The sequence below is a fragment of the Letharia lupina genome (assembly GCF_014066315.1).
Source record: "Letharia lupina isolate WasteWater1 chromosome Unknown contig_3, whole genome shotgun sequence".
In the NCBI taxonomy this organism is placed as follows: domain Eukaryota; kingdom Fungi; phylum Ascomycota; class Lecanoromycetes; order Lecanorales; family Parmeliaceae; genus Letharia; species Letharia lupina.
In genome coordinates this window covers 1,376,481-1,398,911 of record NW_023502972.1, presented here as the reverse complement: position 1 = coordinate 1,398,911, position 22,431 = coordinate 1,376,481, and the positions used below count along the sequence as shown (strand labels likewise).

At 50.2% G+C, this 22,431-nt stretch overlaps 11 protein-coding genes across 11 annotated transcripts; 6 read left to right on the top strand and 5 right to left on the bottom strand.

The window, feature by feature from the left end:
• Positions 1-95: 95 nt before the first annotated feature.
• HO133_007296 (uncharacterized protein) lies at positions 96-2,042 on the bottom strand (the record flags this gene model as incomplete). The annotated part of the gene is made up of 5 exons (XM_037298187.1): positions 96-1,556; positions 1,606-1,710; positions 1,763-1,848; positions 1,897-1,944; positions 2,000-2,042. The coding sequence occupies 5 exons, from the start codon at positions 2,040-2,042 to the stop codon at positions 96-98; spliced, it is 1,743 nt and encodes a 580-aa protein (XP_037156822.1).
• Positions 2,043-2,415: 373 nt separating this feature from the next.
• Positions 2,416-7,313, top strand: HO133_007295 (uncharacterized protein; the record flags this gene model as incomplete). The annotated part of the gene is made up of 4 exons (XM_037298186.1): positions 2,416-2,629; positions 2,690-2,810; positions 2,858-3,911; positions 3,957-7,313. 4 exons carry the CDS (start codon positions 2,416-2,418, stop codon positions 7,311-7,313), a joined length of 4,746 nt encoding a protein of 1,581 aa, XP_037156821.1.
• A 553-nt stretch (positions 7,314-7,866) lies between these two features.
• On the bottom strand, positions 7,867-8,645 carry HO133_007294 (uncharacterized protein; the record flags this gene model as incomplete). Its single annotated transcript, XM_037298185.1, has 2 exons — positions 7,867-8,324; positions 8,381-8,645. 2 exons carry the CDS (start codon positions 8,643-8,645, stop codon positions 7,867-7,869), a joined length of 723 nt encoding a protein of 240 aa, XP_037156820.1.
• Positions 8,646-8,949: 304 nt separating this feature from the next.
• Positions 8,950-10,013, top strand: HO133_007293 (uncharacterized protein; the record flags this gene model as incomplete). Its single annotated transcript, XM_037298184.1, has 5 exons — positions 8,950-9,028; positions 9,108-9,148; positions 9,256-9,516; positions 9,574-9,708; positions 9,786-10,013. 5 exons carry the CDS (start codon positions 8,950-8,952, stop codon positions 10,011-10,013), a joined length of 744 nt encoding a protein of 247 aa, XP_037156819.1.
• A 530-nt stretch (positions 10,014-10,543) lies between these two features.
• Positions 10,544-13,285, bottom strand: HO133_007292 (uncharacterized protein; the record flags this gene model as incomplete). Its single annotated transcript, XM_037298183.1, has 3 exons — positions 10,544-10,670; positions 10,726-13,098; positions 13,149-13,285. 3 exons carry the CDS (start codon positions 13,283-13,285, stop codon positions 10,544-10,546), a joined length of 2,637 nt encoding a protein of 878 aa, XP_037156818.1.
• A 686-nt stretch (positions 13,286-13,971) lies between these two features.
• Positions 13,972-15,396, top strand: HO133_007291 (uncharacterized protein; the record flags this gene model as incomplete). Its single annotated transcript, XM_037298182.1, has 4 exons — positions 13,972-14,022; positions 14,074-14,919; positions 14,973-15,261; positions 15,329-15,396. The coding sequence occupies 4 exons, from the start codon at positions 13,972-13,974 to the stop codon at positions 15,394-15,396; spliced, it is 1,254 nt and encodes a 417-aa protein (XP_037156817.1).
• Positions 15,397-15,772: 376 nt separating this feature from the next.
• HO133_007290 (uncharacterized protein) lies at positions 15,773-16,585 on the bottom strand (the record flags this gene model as incomplete). The annotated part of the gene is made up of 1 exon (XM_037298181.1): positions 15,773-16,585. The coding sequence occupies one exon, from the start codon at positions 16,583-16,585 to the stop codon at positions 15,773-15,775; it is 813 nt and encodes a 270-aa protein (XP_037156816.1).
• A 637-nt stretch (positions 16,586-17,222) lies between these two features.
• On the top strand, positions 17,223-18,479 carry HO133_007289 (uncharacterized protein; the record flags this gene model as incomplete). The annotated part of the gene is made up of 4 exons (XM_037298180.1): positions 17,223-17,666; positions 17,723-17,875; positions 17,956-18,206; positions 18,347-18,479. 4 exons carry the CDS (start codon positions 17,223-17,225, stop codon positions 18,477-18,479), a joined length of 981 nt encoding a protein of 326 aa, XP_037156815.1.
• A 410-nt stretch (positions 18,480-18,889) lies between these two features.
• HO133_007288 (uncharacterized protein) lies at positions 18,890-19,998 on the top strand (the record flags this gene model as incomplete). Its single annotated transcript, XM_037298179.1, has 2 exons — positions 18,890-18,966; positions 19,017-19,998. The coding sequence occupies 2 exons, from the start codon at positions 18,890-18,892 to the stop codon at positions 19,996-19,998; spliced, it is 1,059 nt and encodes a 352-aa protein (XP_037156814.1).
• A 407-nt stretch (positions 19,999-20,405) lies between these two features.
• HO133_007287 (uncharacterized protein) lies at positions 20,406-20,932 on the top strand (the record flags this gene model as incomplete). The annotated part of the gene is made up of 3 exons (XM_037298178.1): positions 20,406-20,532; positions 20,616-20,734; positions 20,825-20,932. 3 exons carry the CDS (start codon positions 20,406-20,408, stop codon positions 20,930-20,932), a joined length of 354 nt encoding a protein of 117 aa, XP_037156813.1.
• A 349-nt stretch (positions 20,933-21,281) lies between these two features.
• On the bottom strand, positions 21,282-22,137 carry HO133_007286 (uncharacterized protein; the record flags this gene model as incomplete). The annotated part of the gene is made up of 2 exons (XM_037298177.1): positions 21,282-21,903; positions 21,956-22,137. The coding sequence occupies 2 exons, from the start codon at positions 22,135-22,137 to the stop codon at positions 21,282-21,284; spliced, it is 804 nt and encodes a 267-aa protein (XP_037156812.1).
• Between the last annotated feature and the right edge of the window lie 294 nt (positions 22,138-22,431).

The window sequence follows — 22,431 nt, the reverse complement described above, 5'->3', positions numbered from 1 at the left end:
CACAGTGCACATTGAATTAGCTTTAGGTCAGAGGTAGGACCGGTTTCTCAACGAAGCAACCCTGGTATTCCCAGCTATTGACTATCCACGGAAATCTAATGACCATGCCCATCGTCCCCGCCCCCTCTCTGTTCTGGATCCAGCTTGATGAGCGTATCTATCCTCATGACGGCAATACATGCCTCCACCGCACTCTTCAGTTGCTTCACCTTACTCATACTCGGCTCCAACACGCCCGCCTTGATCTGATCTACCGCTTTGCCCCTCGTCAGATCCAACCCGTAGTTCTTGTAATTCTTGCGCTTCGCCATCGCTTTATCCTCCGCGCTCGGAGACTTTGAGCCTTTGGAGGGTGAAGAGGGAGGGGCAGGGGTATCTTGTATGCGTTGGGAGGTGGCGTGTAAGGAGCGGAGTTGCGCAACAAGGTCGGAAGAGTCTTTGGCGGCGTTCACGGCAAGGGTGCGGGGGATGATGAGGAGGGATTGGGCGAATTCGCCGATGGCGAGTTGTTCTCTTGAGCCGACTGTGACGGCGAATTCTTCTAGGTAGATGTGCAGTGCTGTTTCCACAGCGCCACCTCCGGGTACGATACTACCACTTTCCAGGGTGCGTTTGACGGCGGAGAGGGAGTCGTGCACCGAGCGCTCCATCTCGTCCAGTTGGTAGTCGTTCGAGCCGCGCAGGATGATCGAGGCAGATGTATGCACTTTGGTACCCTTGACGAGGATGCACTCGTCATCTGAGATGCGCTCTTGCACTACCTCTTCTGCATGACCCAAGGAAGCTGCTTCAAATTTCTCGTCGCCGTTGAGGTCCGAGAGAGAAGAGACAAGCGTAGCTCCTGTGGCTTTTGCTATTCTCCGCAAATCCTCTTTCTTGCATCGCCGCACAGCCATGGCACCTTTTTCAATGAATTGTTTGAGGACTAGGTCATCGATGCCCTTTGTAGTAAAGACAACATTGGCGCCGGCTTTGAGAATCATCTCGACACGTTCCATGACCATGCCGGCTTCACGTTTGCGGATTTGCTCCAGCTGTTGTGGGTCGTCAACTGTTATGTGGACGCCGAGTTTCATGCGCTCTTTCTGCAAGTTCATGTCCAGGCAGGCGATCTTGGCATCTGTTATTCGGGTCTTCATGGCTTGCGAGGCGACGGTGCAATTTAGAGCGTATCCTTTGACGAGCACCGACTCTGTAGAGCTCTTTCCGTGAGCTTTGAGGACATTCACAGCTTTCACAGGATATTTGGTTTCGTTGCGATTGTTGGTTGATTTCACGGATTGCATGGCGTCCACCACCATGTTTGAGAAGAATTTTGAATCTGAGCCGATGATCTTGCTTGACATCGAAGTCTTTGCTATGTTGATGAGGGATTCCCTGCCTAGGTTTTCGACCTTAGTGCTTATGTTCTCGTTCATGTATTTCACCGCTTCTCGAAGAGCCAGCCGGTAGCCTGTTATAATTGTAGTTGGATGTATTCGGTTCTTCATGAGCTCATTTGCTCGCCGTAGGAGTTCCGCAGCTATTATGACTACTGAAGTTGTTCCATCGCCAACCTAGTGGTGATCAGCGAATGATGCATGGTGTGGGTCTCGGATGACCAACCTCCTTGTCCTGCTGCTGTGCTAAATCCACGAGTATCTTCCCTGCAGGGTGCTCCACATCAAGAAGGCTCAGGATAGTTGCCCCATCGTTGGTCACTGTGACGTCCTAGGATCGCTCAGCGTGGAACGTCCGCAAAAGGCTTATTCAAGAGACCTACCCCAATGTCGTCCACCATCATTTTGTCTAGTCCCGAGGGACCAAACGAACTCTTTACTACATTGGCAATAGCTTGTGTAGCAAGGACTATGGTGGTGTCAGAGTCCGTTGACAGATACCCGAGGGAGTATTTACCATTTTGATCTCGAATATCTGCACCACTGATCTTTGTCCCACCGAGGACTGTTGACTCTCTGTCAGTCGCTGTGTTTCTCCGGCCAGGTGAAATCTTACTCACAAAGAGTACCCGCATTTCTAGGTTGCTCAAACATTCCTGCCATCTTATGAATATCCACTCAAATGGGAACAATCTTGGAAGTAGAAACGGTGGAATTGAGAATACTTTTTGATAAGGCTGGAAGCGGAACGCGACGCGCTTAGTTCCATAAGGCTGAAGCTATCGGCGTCAACGGTCACGCCGAGTTGGTCGGTCCTGCCTAACTAACCTATGGACCTGTGCAGATGAGCTTTAGGTAACCACCGCGCCCATGATCTGGAGTAACGCTCCCGTTATCAACGATAGATTCGCAACATCTCACATGATCTTCGATCAAGATCTAAGGTCCCTGCGGTGAGATCCCGCAAAGCTGGGACCATAATGCAGAAGCCGCCTATACTTCCTCTCCATAGGTGACAGTGCAAGGGACTTCGAGTATGGGACAGACATTCTCGCTGGCAACCCTTTCAGCGGGCTCCGCGGGGATCGATGTGCCAGAGTTGTCGGATCTTTCGTATGAAAAGTCGCTGGGAACGGCGCGATTCATGAAGAGTATCCGAGCCAGGCATCAACATGGTTTGGTGGTTGTCAAGCTGGTCATGAAACCATTTCCCCAGCTCGATCTCGGCCAGTACGTGAGAGCTATTCGGTGTGAGTAGGTGGCTCGTCAGCGATCTCGAAAACGAACGTCTTGCTGATACGGGTTTGCAGCAGAACGTGAAGCCCTCAACGATGTCCCAAATGCGCTCGGCTACCAGCGTATCTTCGAGACCAGTACGAATGGGTATTTGGTTCGACAGTACTTCTACAGCTCCTTGTACGACCGAATGAGGTGAGTTTGATCCTCACATTTGCCAATCAAAGTTCTGAGATGAACAGTACACGTCCATTCCTGGAGGACATCGAGAAGAAATGGCTTGCATACCAGCTTCTTTGCGCCTTAAGAGATTGCCATGCTCGTAACGTCTACCATGGGGATATCAAGACAGAGAACGTTCTGGTCACCTCGTGGAATTGGCTATACCTGACGGACTTCTCTTCCTCGTTCAAGAAGACATATCTCCCAGAGGACAACCCTGCGGATTTCTCCTATTACTTCGACACTTCAGGAAGGAGGACATGCTACCTTGCTCCAGAACGCTTTCTTGGGGCCGATGAAAAAGACGATGGGAGGGGGGTCACATGGGCCATGGATGTCTTCAGTGTCGGATGTGTTATTGCGGAGCTCTTCCTTGAAGCTCCCATATTCTCTTTAAGCCAACTCTACAAATACAGAAAAGGAGAGTACGATCCGAAATTCGGTTATCTGGGCAAAATCCAGGACCAAGAAGTGCGCGAGCTGGTCAGCCACATGATACAACTAGAGCCTGAGTCAAGGTTTTCCGCCGAAGAGTACCTTAAATTCTGGCGGCGCAAAGCCTTTCCTGAGTATTTTTATAGCTTTCTTCATCAATATATGGGATTGATCACGGACCCTTCATCAGGTCGTGCACCAGTTCTACCAAAGACCGCAAACTTTGGTGAAGCCGATGATAGAATCGACAGAGTATACTACGACTTTGACAAGATCTCTTACTTTCTCGGTTACGAAAATGAAAAGGCTCAAACAAATGCGAGATCTGATTCGGAAGCCTCTTCGGAAGGCCTCATTCCAGTACAGATTGACATACCGAACAACAGACACGAAGCTACTACAGTGGGAAGGCGCCCCGTCGATGATGGATCTCTTATTTTTCTTACGCTTGTAGTTTCCTCATTAAGAAACACTGCCCGATCCACTGCTAGGGTTCGCGCTTGTGATCTCATACTGGCCTTCGCCGAGAGGATCACGGATGAGGCGAAACTTGATCGGGTACTCCCCTATCTAGTAGCAATGCTGAACGATCGTGCCGACATTGTCAAGGTCGCTGCCATCCGGACCATGGCTCAACTGGTCAGAAACCCTCCTCCTATCAAACGCAAAGCTGACTTTCTCTAGCTATCTATGATCACAGTCGTATCACCCGTCAATGCATATGTGTTTACCGAGTATATCCGTCCTCGGTTACAGCAATTCATTGTAGGCGGCAGCAACAAGGCAAGCCCAATAGTTCGCGCGACTTACGCTTCTTGCCTTGCCTCCTTAGCACACACCTCCTCCAGCATTCTGGACATGTTACAGGCTCTTCGCGCAGATGGGTCAGTCCCTACCGTCGATCCAGAGGCCGAAGATGGCGTAGACACAAATTTGACTTATCAAAACTCATTCGATGTGGCGAGGCTGGACTTATTAGAACATTTTGAGGCACACACGAAGGCTCTATTGACTGACAGTGACACATCAGTCAGACGAGCCTTTCTAGGTTCCGTATCAAGTCTCTGCGTCTTCTTTGGTAGCTCAAAAACGAACGATGTCATCCTCAGCCATCTCAACACATACTTGAATGACAAGGACTGGATCCTGAAATGTGCCTTTTTCCAAACGATCGTTGGAGTTGCCACCTTTGTTGGTGGCACAAGTCTTGAGGAATTCATCTTGCCTCTCATGATACAAGCTTTGACTGACCCAGAGGAATTCGTGGTCGAGAAAGTGCTCTCCTCTTTTGCGAGTATGGCGGAATTAGGTTTGTTCCAACGATCCAAGACCTGGGAGATGGTAGACATAGTTGCACGGTTCATGGTGCATCCCAACATTTGGATCCGAGAAGCGGCTGCACATTTCGTCTCGTCCTCAACGCGATATTTGTCCATAGCAGATCTCCACTGCATTGTTTCCCCACTCGTACAGCCATATCTCAAATCATCCATTACCGACTTCTCGGAAACCAGTATACTCGATAATCTCAGAAGACCCTTGCCTCGACCTATCCTCGAGATGGCCGTGAGCTGGGCCTTAAAGGTCGAGGGAGGACTCTTTTGGAAGCCTGTCCAGCAGCAAAGGACCTTCTCTTTCGGATCCCCCGAACAGGCTCTTCCCACGATTTCTTCGAAAGACCTAAGACCAAATGTTCTAAGTAAGATTGCAAAGAATAACGAAGATGAGCAGTGGATCACGAGACTACGGAACATAGGCATGAGTACGGATGATGATTTCAAGCTCTTGGCATTGAGGGAATACATCTGGCGTATTGCTCATAAGCAATTAAAGGCAGGCCCTGATGGCACTCCATCACATTTGAACAGCATTCTACTGCTCAAAGAAATGAACGTTACACCACAGACAATCTTTTTTGAAAACCAAAAACGAAAAGACAAATCTCGGCGTCGAGCTTCAAATGGCGAGCACCAAGCCAGCGGATCCAAGAACAACCCAGAAATCGCACCTCATACCATCGCAGACGCGTTGCTCGATGCGTCTGCTACCATCGATGATCCTCTCTCTCAGCGTAAGAAATCGTATGCAAATGCCAGGAGGGAAAGGCTCAACGGCACACTCCAAGTCCAAAGCATACCCATCGAATCACGGCGAAGTTCTTCTAACGTTAGTTCGCCTTTATCCACTTCGCCACGCGGACGGCGTCAATCCCATCCGACGAACTCGACGGATAACAATGACAATCCCCCAAGCGACGGCACGCTTACCCCAACAGATCCTCTACGGACAGGTGGCGGACATGGTAGAAGTGGAGGCATAAAACACAAGTCCAGTGCTATCAATTTACTGAATCGAAGAGATACCTCCAAGACCGTAGCCGAGACAGGCACGACTTCTGCAAACGCCTTTGGTAAAGTTGACGGCCCATTCACCCGAGAGCCTTCTGAGGCCTCGTCTCATCGTAAGGCAAGCCACAGCGACGCGAAAAAAGATCCAAAGAATGCAACCCATGCTGGCCACACATACGACGGCAATGATCCCAGTGTTTTGAGATTCCTTGATTCGTTAGCATCCGAGAATTATCCACATGACATTCACGATTTCGGGCCTTTGATTATGCCAATTAGTAGCAAGCGACATTTGATGAAGAAGGCAGATAGTCCGGGATCTGACAAGCCCTGGCGACCGGAGGGAACGCTGATTGCAACCTTTGCAGAGCACACGGGCCCAATCAATCGAGTCGTACCTTCGCCAGATCATGCTTTCTTCATCACGGGGTCCGATGATGGCACTGTCAAGGTTTGGGATACAATGAGGCTTGAACGAAATCTTACCCATCGATCCAGGCAAACACACAGCCATGCCGAGGGAGCAAAAGTAAAGTGCCTATGTTTTGTCGAAAACACTCATTCATTCGTCAGTGGTGCGACTGATGGTAGCATCAATGTCGTCAAAGTGGATCACACGCTTGTAGGTGATACTTCCAAGTACGGCAGACTTCGCAGTGTGCGGGATTATCAGCTACCTGAGGGCGAGCATGCGGTGTGGCTGGACCATTCGAAATTGGATACGCAATCCGTCCTGCTGTTAGCTACCAACACCTCACGAGTCGTCGCTCTGGATTTGCGGAATATGACCGTACTTTACTCTTTCAAAAATCCCGTGCACCATGGTACGCCGACTTGCTTTTGTGTTGATCACAAACACGGCTGGATGCTGATTGGAACCTCACATGGCGTGCTCGACTTATGGGACCTTCGCTTTCGACTGCGATTGAAAGGCTGGGGTCTCGCCGGAGGCACACCAATACACCGTCTGATCATTCACCCGTTCAAGACGTATGGCAGATGTGTGTGCGTGACTGGTGGCACAGGGCAAACAGACATCACAATTTGGGACGTTGAAAAAACAGAATGCCGAGAAGTCTTCCGCGTCGGAGTCCCCAAGAATGGCGGCAAGGAAAATCTAAAAGCATACGAACCCTGGAAAGTCGACGAGGAAAAACCTGAAGGCATGCTCGGCCGCTTTGCCACAGCTATCGACCCTTCTGGGGGCGGCAATAGCAATCCGGACAGGGGTTTTCGGGCTCTAGCCGTGGGTATCGATTCACCTGAGCCTACTTGGGAAGGCAAATACGGCTTCTTTCTCACTGGTGGCGCTGATAAAAAACTCCGCTTTTGGGATGTCACACGCGCGGATGCTTCAACGGTGATTAGTGGTCTTGCCGCCGACGAAGACCAGCCTAGATTCACGACCTCGCATCCTACCGCGACCCTCACCATCAATAGTGAGCGGATACCGCAGGTGGCTCCCTCGGCGCCCAACGCTGCTGCAGGAAATAAACCCGGCTCGAGTTCTGCAGGTGCTAAGAAGCCGTCGTCACTGGATGTAAAGCCGCCAAGGTCTACCATTATCAGCAAGCACCAGCAGCAACTGCTCAGGAGTCATTTGGACACAATATTGGATGTTTGCTTGCTGGAGAGTCCGGTGGGTATGACGGTTAGTGTGGATCGGATGGGGTGCATTTATGTGTTTCAATGATGCGCTGCGATGGGCTAGAAAATACAAGGATCGCTTGAATAGGAGGGTGAGGCTTGGTATGGAGATAGCATAGCGTTCGATATTGCAATCAGAGCTTGTAAAGCGCAGTCTTCTCAAACAAACAAGGCAGGCAGCCCGTGCTCGTTTCATTACTTACGTCTACTCGCCTGTAATCAAGAAACATTCACAGTTGAACCCCGAGCTAGGAACACTCATAGCAGATTACCCTCCTGCGCCAGTCTCGTCCACTCGCATGGGCCATCTGTCAAGACAGGTGAGCAGCATTTTCTGACTGACTTACCAAGTAAGCGCACATTCTTGAAGTTGAATGCAAGATTGCCTACCACAGAACCCCCTTCCTAGCAGTTTCCCTCTCGTACTTGCGTAGAACGACCTCCTGCTGCTGGTCTACCCACCATTTCTGCCTTCCAACCATACGAAAAATGCTCCGCCAAGTGACCACTCTTCGTTCCTGCAATTGGTTCTTCACTTCCACAACCGAATGTCTATTCCCAGCTTCGCAACGACGCGTTGACCACATGATTCACATTCATCATGGTGATTGGTCGTTTTGATCCAGTCGCTGCTTGAGCTGTACTTCCGTTGAGTTTTCCCGCAACGCATTTACTAGCTCTTGAGACACTTGCATCCCACTCCCCAACGTCTCATCCGAGTCTTTTGGAGGTGTTTCCTTTTCTCGTTGACCCTCAATAACAGGCGTAGGTACTGCTTGTTTCACAGTCTCCGAAACCGGCACTTTCGTTCCCGTTTTACGCACAAGTCTAGGCATCAGGCCTAGATTCTGCATCACTTTCGCAACAGATATCATATCGCCGTCAATATATACAGCACCGATAATAGCCTCGATGGTGCCAGCCATCACAGTTGGTCCTACAGGAGCATCTTTGGAAGACGGATTCTTGTTGATGAGCGTGTCCAGTCCGTTGGTGCGACCGACCATGTAAAGATTGGCATTTGAGCCAACGTCGGAGACAATGCGGGAGAGCCTCTCTATCAATTTGTAAACAACACTTTTCCTGGACAATTGGACACACCGTTAGCCATACCTCTGGACCCCTCCCCCTTGTACCAATCCTCAACAAGCGCCAGCTTCAGAACGGCATCGCCAACGATAGCAAGTCTGCGGTTGCCATCTGGAAATGTTTGAAACCCTACACTGTGACGCTCAGCCCCAGCGCCTTGGACTTCGCCGGAGCGTATAATTGATCCCGGGGCCTGTACGGCTTCCCATAGGTACTGAGCGTTTTTGAAATTGTAGCCGATTCTATTTTGCAATTTGCGGACTGTAGGGGCCATACGCAATGCTGTCATGTTAGAAGACGTCCTGGGCAACTAGTGCTAGTAAAAGGATTCGCAATGCGTTTTTCAGGTTGTTGTTCTCCGAAGCACGTGATGAAAATCGTTGATACTGGCCAAGTATAGACTAGCTCGGTTCAGCCTTATGGTTTTCAGTTCTCGAGAAACTGTTGCTCTCAATCGTTCACAAACACGAGCTAAACACAACCCACAGCCAGGATCGCTTACTCCTCTCTCCTGCAGGCTTCACGCCTTGCCTATTCCCCCCACCCTTTCCTACACCCAGTCCTCAGATCACCCTGCGTAACAAGCCGCCACGATGAGGTTAACCGCCGAACTCATCCAAGCCTCCCTCTCCTACCTCAACCCCCTCAAAGAGCGCGAACTGGATCTCAGAGGTGCGTTAGACAAGCTGAAAAGAGCAGATACTACACTTTGTGAGGCGAGCTCCATTGATATCATAAACGAGGACTACAGGACACAAACTACCTGCGATTGAGAATCTGGGCGTTGCCAAGGTTTGCCTCTCCACCTTCCCTTCCTTCCCCTTCCCCCCTCTCTCCTTACCGGCCTCTCTATGGGTACGAGACTGTACTGAGACATGGTCGCTGAACAGTCGCTGTAGGATCAAGACGCTATCGACTTCACCGACAACGACATAACAGCCCTCTCCAACTTCCCGCTCTCCCCTCGACTACGCACGCTCCTCCTCGCGCGGAACAGAATCAATAGCATACAACCCACGCTTGCAAACTCGTTGCCGAATCTCACCACCTTGATTCTGACTTCCAACAACTTCGCCGAGCTCGCGGATTTGGACGTGCTGAGGAACTTCCCGAGGCTCACGCATCTATCGCTACTAGAGAACCCTGTCACGAGGCGAGAGGTACATGAGCATGTTGGTTACTGCAAGGCGAGATCGCTGATATGAGCCTTTTTTTAGAATTATCGGTATTGGATAATATGGCGCTGTCCCACCGTCCGCTTCCTCGACTACCAAAAAGTGAAAGATGTTGAGCGGGAGAAGGCTACGGAGCTGTTCGGCACGGCCAAAGAGCCTTCGGCGCTCGCTTCAAAGGTGCGCTTTCCTCGGCTGCTCATTTCCTGTCTTCTGGCCCCTTCGTCCGCATCCGACTAACGGTCCTCCCGTAACAGATCATGGGCATTAAATCTCGCACCTTCGACATCCCCTCCACCTCTCTGGCCAATGGTACCAGTAGCGCTGGCGACAAATCGTACCGTGTAAAGCTGACGGACAAGGAGAAGAAAAGGGTAGAGGGGCTGATTAGGAACGCGAAGAGTTTGCAGGAGATTACGAGGTTGGAGAAGGAGCTGAATGATGGACGCATCCCGCAAGGAGGGGGTGATGAGATGGAAGAATGAGAGTGCTCGCGTGATCGGTTGAGAGAAGGGGATGAAAAAGCTTGCTGAAGCGTTGCTGCATATTGCGCGCATTACTTGTACTAGAGGCACTCCCATGGTTGAGCTTGGCAATACCCAAAATAAATCAGTATCTCGTGAATGGATCGTAGTGGACTCCATTCGAGTGTGTAAAATTTGTGTTTGTTCCAATAGTAATGTTATGTCAAGCAAAGAGGTACTTGATACGAGTCTCGAGTCCATAAGCAAAAGCCACACAACCACATACAATGGTACCCTGTCCGTTCACTCATTCCTTCGCTTCGTTTGTGCTCCTATTACCAGAGCATCTTACGAGTCCTCCAGAGCCTGCCGCTCTGCTAACTTGGCCCTCAAATAAATGATGCCATTGCACTCCACCCTATCAAAGTAACAATCATTTATTCATCCCCATATTCAGCGAACGGTCACTGGCTCCGGGGATGATATTGGCCATGGCGAATAGTCAAGTGTAGTAGCGAAAGTAATTGAATGCGAAGATTGAAGAGGATGTTTCAACCATCAAGCAAGTCGACATCGAGCCCAATAGCTTGCATGAACAAGTTGACATTGCCGCGTCTTTGGGATGCCATTTCCGGGGGCAGCGTTTTGCTCTGCTGAAGAGTCTCCATGACTCGATCCCTAGGAAGAACTTTGTTAGTGACATCTCCCAATCCGAAAGGGAGAGTCTACTCACTTGACTGCAAGAACCAGTCTCTGCTGCTGCTCGGGATTCGCTCCACTTCCCGTGGCGGCTAAGAATTGCCACACATACTGATCCTGTCCTGCGTTGACCGAGGCAGGGAAAACCTCTCCAAGCAGAGGCTCAAGAAGATCGAAGAAGCGATTGTAGATACCCAGCCATTGATCCCAGGTCTGATCGTCCGTAGCTTCAGTTGCCTTCACAATTGCTGCTCGGCTGAGAAGCATTGTCAAGACTTCCAGACCTACCCTTGTTCGAGCGACGGCGCTCAAGTTCACACGCTCTGTGACGAGACCTAAAAGGCCGATGACTATGTTCAAGGGCGCTTCGGTAACATACGAAAAGAGACTGGGCATCACAGCTTGCAGGAAGAGGTCAACCTGCTCTCGAGACATTGGCGAGGGCTGAGCTCCGGGCTGAGCTTGACGAATAACATCCAGTATGTCGAGATGTACAATAATCATTGTCAAGATTGTAAGACGCTGGTTTTCATCGATGTGATTGAAGATGCGCGGAACAGCTTTCTTACCCTTCGGATAGGAAAGGAATGCAATGAATGGATGGAGAATAGCTGAGTCTGGCAAGATCGGCTCGGTGACCTTGAGATCCATCCAAAGTTTTTGATTTAGTTCCTGGAAAGCCTGCTGCCACTCCATGACTTGTTGGACCGCAGCGGGCTCGCTGTCTTCAGAAGGTGGCGGCGGTAGGCGGCGGTCGTGGTCTTCCATTCTCATTAGAGTTGAGTAGACTGCTTCAATGTTCTTCAGGATGGCCTTGCGGTCGGTTGTACTCAAAACGGCTTGTGTTTTTTTGCTGCTTTGCTGAGTGGTGACGTTGCTGCTGTCATGCCGCTTGATGTTGAGCAGGGGTTTCGGAGTCTTGGCATTGCTGAATGAGATTTTCCCCAAGCTGCCTTCAATGACCAATTGCTTGTTCTTGGGCTTAGCCTTTGCGGCCTCCACTGCTCGCTGAACCTGCTGTTCCATTCGCTGCACGTGACTGTCTCCGCCTCTCTGCCTCTTACCCATGCCACCTTGACGACCACCAGTCCGGAATAGATAGGTCTGTGCAAAATTGCTAAGGGGCTGTTGTGGATTCTGTCTCGGTCTATTTTCGATCTGATTGTAAACCTGATAATAAAAATCTTCAGAGAGCGAGGTATCAGGGTCCTGCTCGTTGACGTTTCCAGTGGCAGTCATCAGTTGCTGTAGTTGGATTCGCGTGATGAAATTCTTGTCTTGGGGGGTCATGAGCCCGTTACCCTTCGACAACAGAAAGATTTTGTGATTGCGCTTTGCTCGTTTGGCTTCCTCAACCAGATATGCATTACGCTCCTCGTCTGACAAATGCATAATCTGACTTGGGTGATAGATAATTGGTACAGGTACCTGTGCTCCATTCTGACCAGGAGGAGGCGCTCTTTGCTGTTTCTGCATCGATAACGGCTGTTCTGGAAGTGGAGGAGCGAGTTGAGCTGACTGACGATTTGGATTCTGCAAGATCTGGCGAGGCTGTGGTGATGCCTGGGTTTCTGGAGCTTGCTGTGGTGTATTGTGACCTCGCTGTAGAATCTGTGGAGGAGCGGGAGCAACTTGAGGTGCTTGAGCGGCCGGGCTGGACCGCGTTGGTAATTCATTGTTCGATACTTGGGTTGCCCTTGGCATCTGATGACCGGGTTGAGGCCTCTGCTGAATACTGATCGGCGCTTGAGCCAAGTCTCCTGGCCGCACGGCTCGTCCTGTCTCATGCTGGGTCGGGGGCATCTGCTGCGGGTAGGGCATCTGAGCTTGCTGTGGACGTGCAGACTGGGGTGCTTGCTGTTTCATTTGAGGCATTACGAATGGACCTGAAGCTTGAGCTAACTGCTGCGGTGCCGGGCCGGGACTGGGTCTCTTGGGTTGCGACCTCATGGCGGCCTCCACCTCCTCCAAGCTCATCATCTTCTTAGTGGGTACACCGCTGGAACTCCGTTGCTGAGAGGGCCCCACCTCACGGCTGCTTTGTTTTGATCCATAGTCTTTCGCGAATTTTTGGGGCCCTGTGCCCCATAGACTAGCATCTACTTGCAATTCTGGTATGTATCCTGGATTCTTGTATGCCTCATATCCTGTCCTGAAAGCCTTTGACGCATGCTTAGGAGGGCTTGAGGAAGCGACTGGAGGGTTTGATGGCGGTTGTTGACGATTGAATCGTAGTGCTTCTTCGTTAATCGCATCGGTGACCTTTGAGGTACTGCCATAGAAGTCGAAGTCTTTGCCAATGGATTTGGTGGTAGCCCCGCCGCCACCGAAGGTATCGTCATTAAAGTCATCGTCCGCCTCTTGCAGTTGGTCACCCAGACCATCATAGGTATCATCAAAATCAATACTGTGATCGTAAGCTAAGCCATGCATCTCAATGGCAAACAGCCTACATACGCGTCGTCGTCTTCTTGCCCCAAACCCTGGTTCTGAGAGATGCTGGCAAATGGATCTGGAGCAGACCCGAACCCCGGAGCTTGAGCAGGATGCCCACGATCCTGAGGGCCACGGGGATCGAAACCGAAGAAAGACATTGGATTTTGCGACTCCTCACCAGACACGAAAGGCAGTCCAGGTACAAGTGATTGAAGGCAATATGAGATAAGGAGAAGCTTTTAGTGCAGGATAATTACAATACACAGGCAAAAGGCTTGAAAGACAGACCGAGGGAAAGAGGACGAAAAGAGAGTTTGTTTGAGAGAGTTGTTTGTGTAAGGTGGATGTACGTGGAGTTTGGATGTGGATCGTATCACACTTTAGTCAAGCTTTAGGCGGCACCAGCGGGTCTTCCGGTATCGGTAAAACCTTTCTCCCGTTCTCTGACGCTAAACCTTATCGTTAGCGTGCATTCTGCAAAGTCCTGAAATGAGACTCGTCACCCCTTGCGTTTGTGAAGACCACTTTTCTCTCATATTTGGATATTCAACTCTTCTTTAGACATACTTCTCACCAGCTCCTTGGTCAACTAATCCAACCACTATTCTCCTCCTCCCTTAGGACATTCAGCGACCTCCCTCATGTACTTCGAGAGTACAATGCACACTCGTCTTTGTTTGACATAATCATTCGCTTGCAGACACAGATCTCTGCAATCAATCTTGCAGTGGAAGTCATTAACAGCTTCAGGCAGTGAAAGAGTGGAGACAAGATTAAAGGCGTTCAATTGGCAAAGAGATCCAACCAGGAGTCATCTTCGCCCAAGGGCAAACTGTCTGTAGAGATGGCGGCTGGCACGTCGAGGATACTGCGTTATGTCTTGTTTGCTTTCTTCGTGGGTGTCGCTAATGGAAAATCAGTCTTGCCCAGGCTGACAGTGCCATAGGGTCTTATGATCCTTTATTTCATATCTTCCTCGTCAATACCCAAACCGGAAATGCCTGGTGGGTCGAATTTCGAGAGGTGGAAGAGCAAGAAAGACAAAAGTAATGCTTCGGTAGGGAAAAGCCCCGCAGGTCCTCCCTCATCAGGGGAGAAAGATCTTGCTGCGGAATCTGGCTCGTCCAAGCTAACGGGGAAGCTCGAAACATCATCTGGCCTTTCGACAGGAGCAAAGATGAATGCTACATTTGTCTCGTTGACCAGAAACTCGGATCTATGGGATATTGCAGACTCGATTCGTAATGTTGAAGATCGGTTCAATCGAAATTACCACTACGACTGGGTTTTCCTCAATGACCAGCCCTTCGACGAGACGTTCAAGAAGGTCACTACCGCCATGGTTTCTGGCACTGCGCGATATGGCTTGATTGGCAAGGAGCATTGGTCATTCCCAGATTTCATTGATCAAGACAAAGCCAAAGCGGTTCGAGAAGACATGGCAGAGCGAAAGATCATCTATGGAGACTCTATAAGCTACAGGCACATGTGTCGATTTGAATCGGGCTTCTTCTTTCGCCAGCCTTTGATGAATGAGTATGAGTGGTACTGGCGTGTAGAGCCAAGTATCAAGCTATTCTGCGATATTGGCTTCGACCCGTTCGTGTTCATGGCAGAGAACAAGAAGAAATACAGCTTCGTCATCAGTTTGTTTGAGTACGCCGAGACCATTCCTACGATCTGGGACAGTGCAAAGAAATTCATGAAATTACATCCAGAGCACATTGCTGAAGGCAATGCTGTGGACTGGTTGAGCGATGACGGCGGAGAGTCTTACAACCATTGCCATTTCGTAAGTTGTTTTCATCGAGCATCTAAATCTTCCCAACTAATGTATGTAATTAGTGGTCCAACTTTGAAATTGGTAACCTCAATTGGCTGCGATCGAAAGCCTACCTCGAATTCTTTGAAGTCTTGGACCAAGATGGCGGCTTCTTCTACGAGAGATGGGGTGATGCCCCTGTGCATTCCATTGCCGCCGGTCTCTTATTGAAAAAGGAGGAAATACACTTCTTCGACGACATTGGATACTGGCACGTTCCATTTACACATTGTCCGACATCTGAACAGAAAAGACTGGAGAACAAATGCCATTGCAACCCGAAAGACAACTTTGACTGGAAAGGATATTCATGTAAGTCCCTCGCATAAGAATTCGAACCACTGTGCTACTCCATTTGGAGTATTGACAATCTCTATAGGTACAACAAAGTGGTTCGAAAAGAATGAATTGAAATACCCCGAGGGCTGGGAAGATCAAAAAGACTAAACTTTCAGGAGAAATTTGGAGAACCTAGGGTGTATTCTACAAATTCATGATGTGAGGCGTCACGACTGGCTTGCTGGGCGCTGGAGCAGCCCTAACGTTGGGCTGGGGGCTTCCAAGGGGGCTGCGAGCGAAGCATTTGGCATAGCTTCGGCGTAAAGGGATCCTGTATGATAAAGAGGCAAATTGCTACAAACAAGAAATCTCTAATCGCTCCCATCTCATCTCGTCGCCTTTACCAGGCATGACTTCAGTCGCTGGTGAGCATCATGTTATTTGCTACAACTATCAGTATTCTATATGACGACGATGTCATGACGGGACATCACCCAATGTCCTCTTCTGACCGCTGCTGAAGCCAATGCTATTGACAACCTCATCACTGGAACTCTCCAAACTCCCCGTCATCGAATCCAAGCTCCGCTGCAGTCTTTTCAACAGGCTCAAACCCCCTACTTCTCCTCTTCTCGGCCCTTACATCCTGCGCGCTCCGCGGAGGTGCCAGCATCGGCATCGCTCCCCCATCTCCATTCACCAGCGATTCGGGCGGCGGTATTGTAGAAAACGATGCAGTTGTCGCCCCTCCACTCCTTTCCGCCCCTGCATCATCATCTCCAGCTTTCCTTCTCCCTTTCCTCCCAATATCAACCACGATGGTCTGTCCCTCCTTCAACCCGTAATCCTTCTTCACCTCGGCCTCAGCCTTCGCCTTCGCCGCACTCTTCTTCTCGGACGGCGTCTCCAGCCCCAAAACCTTCCTACTCTCCTGCAAACATATCCCAAAATCAATCGCCTCCCCTCTCTCCTCAAAGCCAATCCCCAACGTAGCTTTCATGCCCCCATCGCCCACCACCCTGATCGCAAAGAAGCGGCTGCTATCCAGCACCGCTTCTACAGCCCCGGCATCCGTATACGGTGCTTTGGCAAACAATTCTCCCGTTGAGGGATCTTCGAGTAGGATTTCCGTGCTGAGAGATTCCCCCGCGTCCTTGGGGAGGGGTACAGCGGTTTCGATGACGCGGAGGCGGCCGGTGAAGATTTGGCGTTTGTTGTCGTCTGCGGTCCAGGTGGAGGCGGTGTAGCCTTTGTTGGAGGTCAGGGGCGGAATGTTATAGATGTGGACGGTGGAGGCGATGAAGAGGACGCGCTGGATTGCGTCGGCGGGGAGGGGGGTGGGGGCGGAGGATGCCATTGGGAGAGTAAAAGTTTGGGGATTTGCCGGGGAAGTGAAACGGCGGGGAGAAAAAAAGCCTTTCGCAATGGATCTTCGGGAAGATAGAAACCCCGGCTTTAACACCAAATAGACCATGGTGGAAGACTGAAACGGTGGCAATCGGAGCAGGATCGAGGAACAATGATAGTGTTTGCTGGTAAAATGACATATGTAGTCTTGGTCCAACACCAGGACCTAGTTCTTCTCCATCCAGTGTCCCAGCAAGATATCCCGGCAGCATAGGACCTGATTTCCTTTCCCAAGTCATCCCATTTTCTAAAAGCGTCTTTAAGATGGTTATTCAACAATTCAATTTACCAAGCTCGACGCCCTGGGCCTTTGGAACAGATGGGTCTCACTTCCAAAGATATAACCTGGACTATCGAAGGGGGACTTCTCCTCGCACTGGTAATAAGTCGATTGTTCAATTTGGCGTAAGTATTGACAAATTATCCTAGGTTTCACTATGAGGAGATCTACGCGAGGAGTTCTTGCTATGAATATGGTTCTGTCTATATCACATGACCCTGATTCTGGGTTAACTTGCGGAGTAGTGCTCACCTGGTCCGATGAGCAAACAGCATTCATTAGCGAGGAACTCAAAGGGTATTACGCAATGGCTGGATATCCTCTACTTCTGCCAATTTTGTTTACAGCCTATCAACGACGGCTACTGCATGAGGAGGGAAAGCGTATATGGGAGAGACTTCTAGAGGTTGAAACAATGAGTGGCCAGACTGGGGTGCCAGTCATGCATGCCAAGTTACTACATGCTCTACCAACAAGTAGAAACTTCGACAGAATGACTAAAGGCGTACTCGAAGTCGTCCAGCTAGCTGCCGCCTGGGTGAACTATACGGAAGTTCTCCTTTCAGCAATAGAGGCCATTCAAGAGAGCATGCGGCACATCAATACCACAACTCCGCATGCACGATTGGACTATGTAGAAAAAGCTGAATCGGTTATGGTAGAATACCTGGAATTTATCTCTCAAAGATGCAAAGTCATGCTCTCGGAGCTCCAGTATTATTATAAGCGAGGACAAGCACAGATGACTGCTGTGAGCATTGCATTTGCGTCTATATTCGACCCTGACGTACTGATGAAACACTCCAGCTCTATAATTATATCGCCAAAAGTGATGCCCAATCTACCTTAGATATCTCCACAAGTTCTCGCCAGATCGCCGCAGCCTCGAGGCGTGATAGTTCGGCAATGAAAGGCATAGCGCTTCTGACCATGTTTTTCTTACCCGGTACTTATGCTGCAGTAAGTTTGACTCACGCCTATCCCTCGAACATTGCCCTCCATTTGTCTCGTAGCACTGAAGAGGAGACGCGAATGAACAGACTTTCCTAGCCATGCCGCTGTTTGATTTCAGCAACCCCTCCGGAGCCCCGACAGTAAAGTCTGGTTTCTGGATCTACTGGGCGATAACGATTCCCCTTACAACTATCGTCCTTGTGGCCTATCTTACATATCTTGTGCGGATCCAACGTAGAGATCGGCTTGAGGATCACAAGATCGTACGCCGCTTGAATGAAGATGAAAAGGGCCGATCAACACATGCTGTACATTCTGCGGATGCAATCAGGATGAGGTAGGGAAGTGCATTAACTTTCGCCCCGTCGCGGTCATTGTCGCGGTTACCCGTATATAGGTGATAACCCTCCATCTCCGGGCCGTGTTTCAGCTGGCAGGGGACAGTGCATTAATCGGTGACGCTATCGTTCCGGACAGATCTCGTGGTAAAGGCGCAGTGCAGCAGCTCGACGATGCCGTTGGCCGCAGAAGTCGTAGGCACTGGAAACCTCGATCCCTAACTCAAATCTCGATCGATGGGCGAGGCGTGCGGGAGACGAGGTTCACATAGCGTGTGGTCTGAGAAGAAGAGAGTTCGGGCAGGGTGTTACTCAAGGACGAATGCAATGAGAAAACAGCGAGGGATGTAGAAATCATTCTCTTAGTGTTCCGTCAAATGAAGCCTTTCCCAATGAAGGATTAGCGCGGCCGCCTTACCGGGCTCGGTGATTCACGTGGGTCGGAAAAGGCGGCGCTCACCCTAGACCCGATAAGGGGTGAGGTTGGGGCAGATTTCTGCAACCAATGATGTCCGCCACGAGTCATGTAGCCCTAGCCGAGCTGCAAGGAACAATTACGATCACTCTTCCACGTTATACTTGAAAGCGGATGACTTCGTATCGATACAACGGCGACTTGGAGTTGATCAGGTACACCCGCTGGACTTTTGCACCACGTTGACCTCATCACAGTTTTCCCACAATGCTCACCCCACCTCCAGAAGAAAATACAGCAATCCCTCCATCCTCCGACCCCAATAATGGCAGTCCATCTTTCAAGTACCTGCTCCAGGCCCTATAGCAACTCGGCCTTACTAACAAGCAACCAGCCTTGTCAGCACCTACAAGAACATTCTCTCCACCGACCTTCTCATCACAAAACCTATCGCCGCTATCGAATCCTTAATATCCCTTCTTTCCGCATCACCGCCCTCGACAATCTCTGAAACCCTCTCCCTCCTAGAATCTGCTACCTCTGAGCTAAAAGATTCGGTTCCAAATTCCATCGCCCTCTCCGCTGGCACCGATCTGTTTCAACGATATCTGATATCCACCTTACAGCAAGGGTCTGCCCAGTCTGCGAAGAGCAAGGGTAAGAGGAGTTCATCAGGAGGTGATGGAGACTTCAGGGCAATAAGAGCGCATCTACTGGCAAACGGCCGGTTGTTTGCACAGAGAGCAAACGAATCAAGGGGTCAGATTGCAAAAGTTGCACGGAAGTTCGTGCGGGATGGGTGTACGGTGCTTACGTGTGGGAGGAGCAGAGTCGTGGCTGCGGTTTTGGGTGCGGCTGCGGAAGATGGAGCGAAGTTTAGGGTCGTCTATGCACAGGACTCTAACGATGGGCTATCTAAGAATTCCGCGGACATTGTTACGGAATTGTGGAGAAAAGACATACCCGTTGCTACGATAACATTTGCCGCGCTGGCCGCTTCGCTACCGTATGTCACATTTGCGCTTGTTGGGGCTGAGAGCGTGGTAGAGAATGGAGGGATCGTCTCTGGCATGGGGACCAATCAGATGGGGCTATTAGCCAAGAGTGTTGGGAAGCCATTTTATGTGGTTGCTGAAAGCCACAAATTCGTCAGGGTTCACCCCTTGAGTGGAGATGATCTGCCGCTTGGACAGAAGGTGCTTGACTTCTCGACCCAGAGCAGAGAGGAAGAGAAGGAGCATGAGGAGGGAAAGAGGAAAGCTGGAGATGAGGTGGTGGACTTCACACCGCCTAATTTGATCACAGCTATAGTGACGGAGAGTGGCGTGCAGACTCCGAGTGCTGTGAGTGAGGAGTTGATCAAGATATGGTTCTGAAATTCACGACACCTGAGGTTGATACTGTTCAACTGGGATGAGGATTTGCAGGGCAAGAGTCGGGTGATACCCTCTGCTTTCCTCGAATAGCTGTAAAACTTGGGATATTTTCCCGCATTTGAAGCTCTTCATTAAATACATAAAGGGAATGAACATCAAATTCTGTTTACTGCTTCGAGGAGAATTATCATCACAAGCATACTTATATGTATAGTTGCGGTTACCGAAGTAGCCCTCGAGATATCACGGCTGCTGGGGCCCTAGCGGGAGTAACCGCGTTGAGTTCAATGACGTCGCGTCTCTCCGCCGATGTGGGTCTGCTTTTCTCCGACCACAACACTTGGCGTATAATTTCTCGTGCTTCACCAAAATCCAAGGACTGAACCATTGTGTCCTCACGATCAACAATGTCCTTCATCACCAGAATCGCTCTCCGCTCAAGAGCCTCGCCACTCCGCCTCGCACCGATCAGCACCCGCCCCTTGCACGTAACCAGCGCTCGAGCAGTACTGAGCGAGTCGGACCATGGTGGGCGTTCGTCCAAGTCTTTCTTTGAAGCTTCCGTGCTTTCTCTTCCAGAAAAGTGTGGAGGGATGTGTGCTGATCGTCAATTGCAGACCATGACGCAGAGGACCGCAAAGCCAAAATCGACCACCACAAGGATGATCAATTGAACAAGCAAAAGGATGGGAAGGGCCATTGGAAGAGAGAGTTAGGTAGTAACTCGGAGTCTGCCGTACGTACTCTGGACACTCTTTGGCGCAATTGGAACCAAGATCAGAGCACGGACCGAGCAATAGGATGCTGACGAGTTGGGAAATGACAGGTCAAAGCGGATAGGGAGGAGATTACAGATGCGGAACATGATGTTGAGAGCCTACAGAAGGAGACAAGCGAGGCTATGGAGGATGACCACGAGCATGCAAAGAAGTGAAGAGATGAAGGCGGAGAATTTGAATCGTGTCAAGTTGAAACATCTCACTTGAACCCTTTCAGAGAGGGGATCCATTATGGGCTGCTGATATGAAGGCAGCATTTCCGTCGGATTTCATGCCGTAACATTGATGGTTCTTCGTGTATCATACAAAGCCTGCTTCTATAACGACGTGCAGATACATACATTGCTGCTCTAAATATCCTTAGTACACCCGTAATAACGCCAAAGCCCCGGCTCCATTTTCAATCAGCTAATTGATCCTTCGTTAGACCCTCTGCCAGCCCCTCGTCCCAAAGCGGCCCCAACCACGCAGCGCCAAAGATAATATATGGAAATGACCCCTTCGCTAGCTCTTCAGAATGACTATCAACAAAACAAGCACAACGATTAGTATTATGATGACTGTCAATTGTTTATTGTCCTTTGCCCTCCTCGCCACGTTCCCCAGCTGTCGCCTCGCCCCATCCAGTCTCGACTGATGGCGATCCATGATCTGTTCCGAGTCGTCAAGCATACCGATCTGATCTTCCAGTTCATTACCAATCTGTATGCTGAGATCTCTCTGTCGTCCGATACTGTCTCCCAGCCTGTCCAGATCTTCGTCCTGTCTCCTCAGCACCTGTGAGTGGTATTGATGTATCTGTTGATTATCCAGCTGACTCTGATCTGGCGGCCCTCCTGGCTCTGGTTCATCTCTATACGGAAATAGCGCTGCTCTGTTCGCCTCTTCTTGCGGATCTGACGGTGCATCTGTAAACCTGACGGATTTATCTGGCCTAGGGGAGTCGGCTGCAGAGCGTTTGAGGAAAGAGGACGAGGAAGGGTTTCGAGGTCGAATTTTCTTCGCGGCAGCAAAATCGGGAGAGAGGGCTGGGTCATTGGGTTGGGAGACGGATGGTTTGGAGGTCGTGGGGAAACCGCGGAACTGGGATGTCAGATCGTCGAATTGCTTCCGGAGGTCGGCAGCTCTTGGGCACGTCAGTAATCATGTTTCCTCTTCTGGGACTCAATCGGACGCACGAATCATCGTTTCCCTCTGATTTCTCCAGCGCCTCGACGCCCTCGCGCATCTGATCCAATGATCTGGAGATGTGTCCATCTTGGGAGTTGGGCTCGAGATTTAGGGAGATGGCCCGCTGCCGTTCGAGTAATGACAACTTAATGTGATCAGCGAGCAGGTACAATTGTGATGGGTTCGCCATGTCAGAATAACCGTGGTAACGATCTTGAATGAGGTTGAAAGCAGTTAGGCCGCTTAGTTACTAAGTACTTGTATAAGGTAGGTCGGCCGCGAAAGCCAAAATGCCAAGACTCGATCTTAGCGCTAGGCCCTGGCGGCTGAACCCGGCCGGCAAGCAAGCGTCCGAGCGAAGTGAAGTACCCAAAGTAAGGGACATTGTCATTTCTCTGCGTTTCAGCATGGAGACGTTGCGACCTTAAAGGTCCTAAGTGGCCTGCTCACACACTGCAGATTTCTTCCATAGCTATCTATCAAT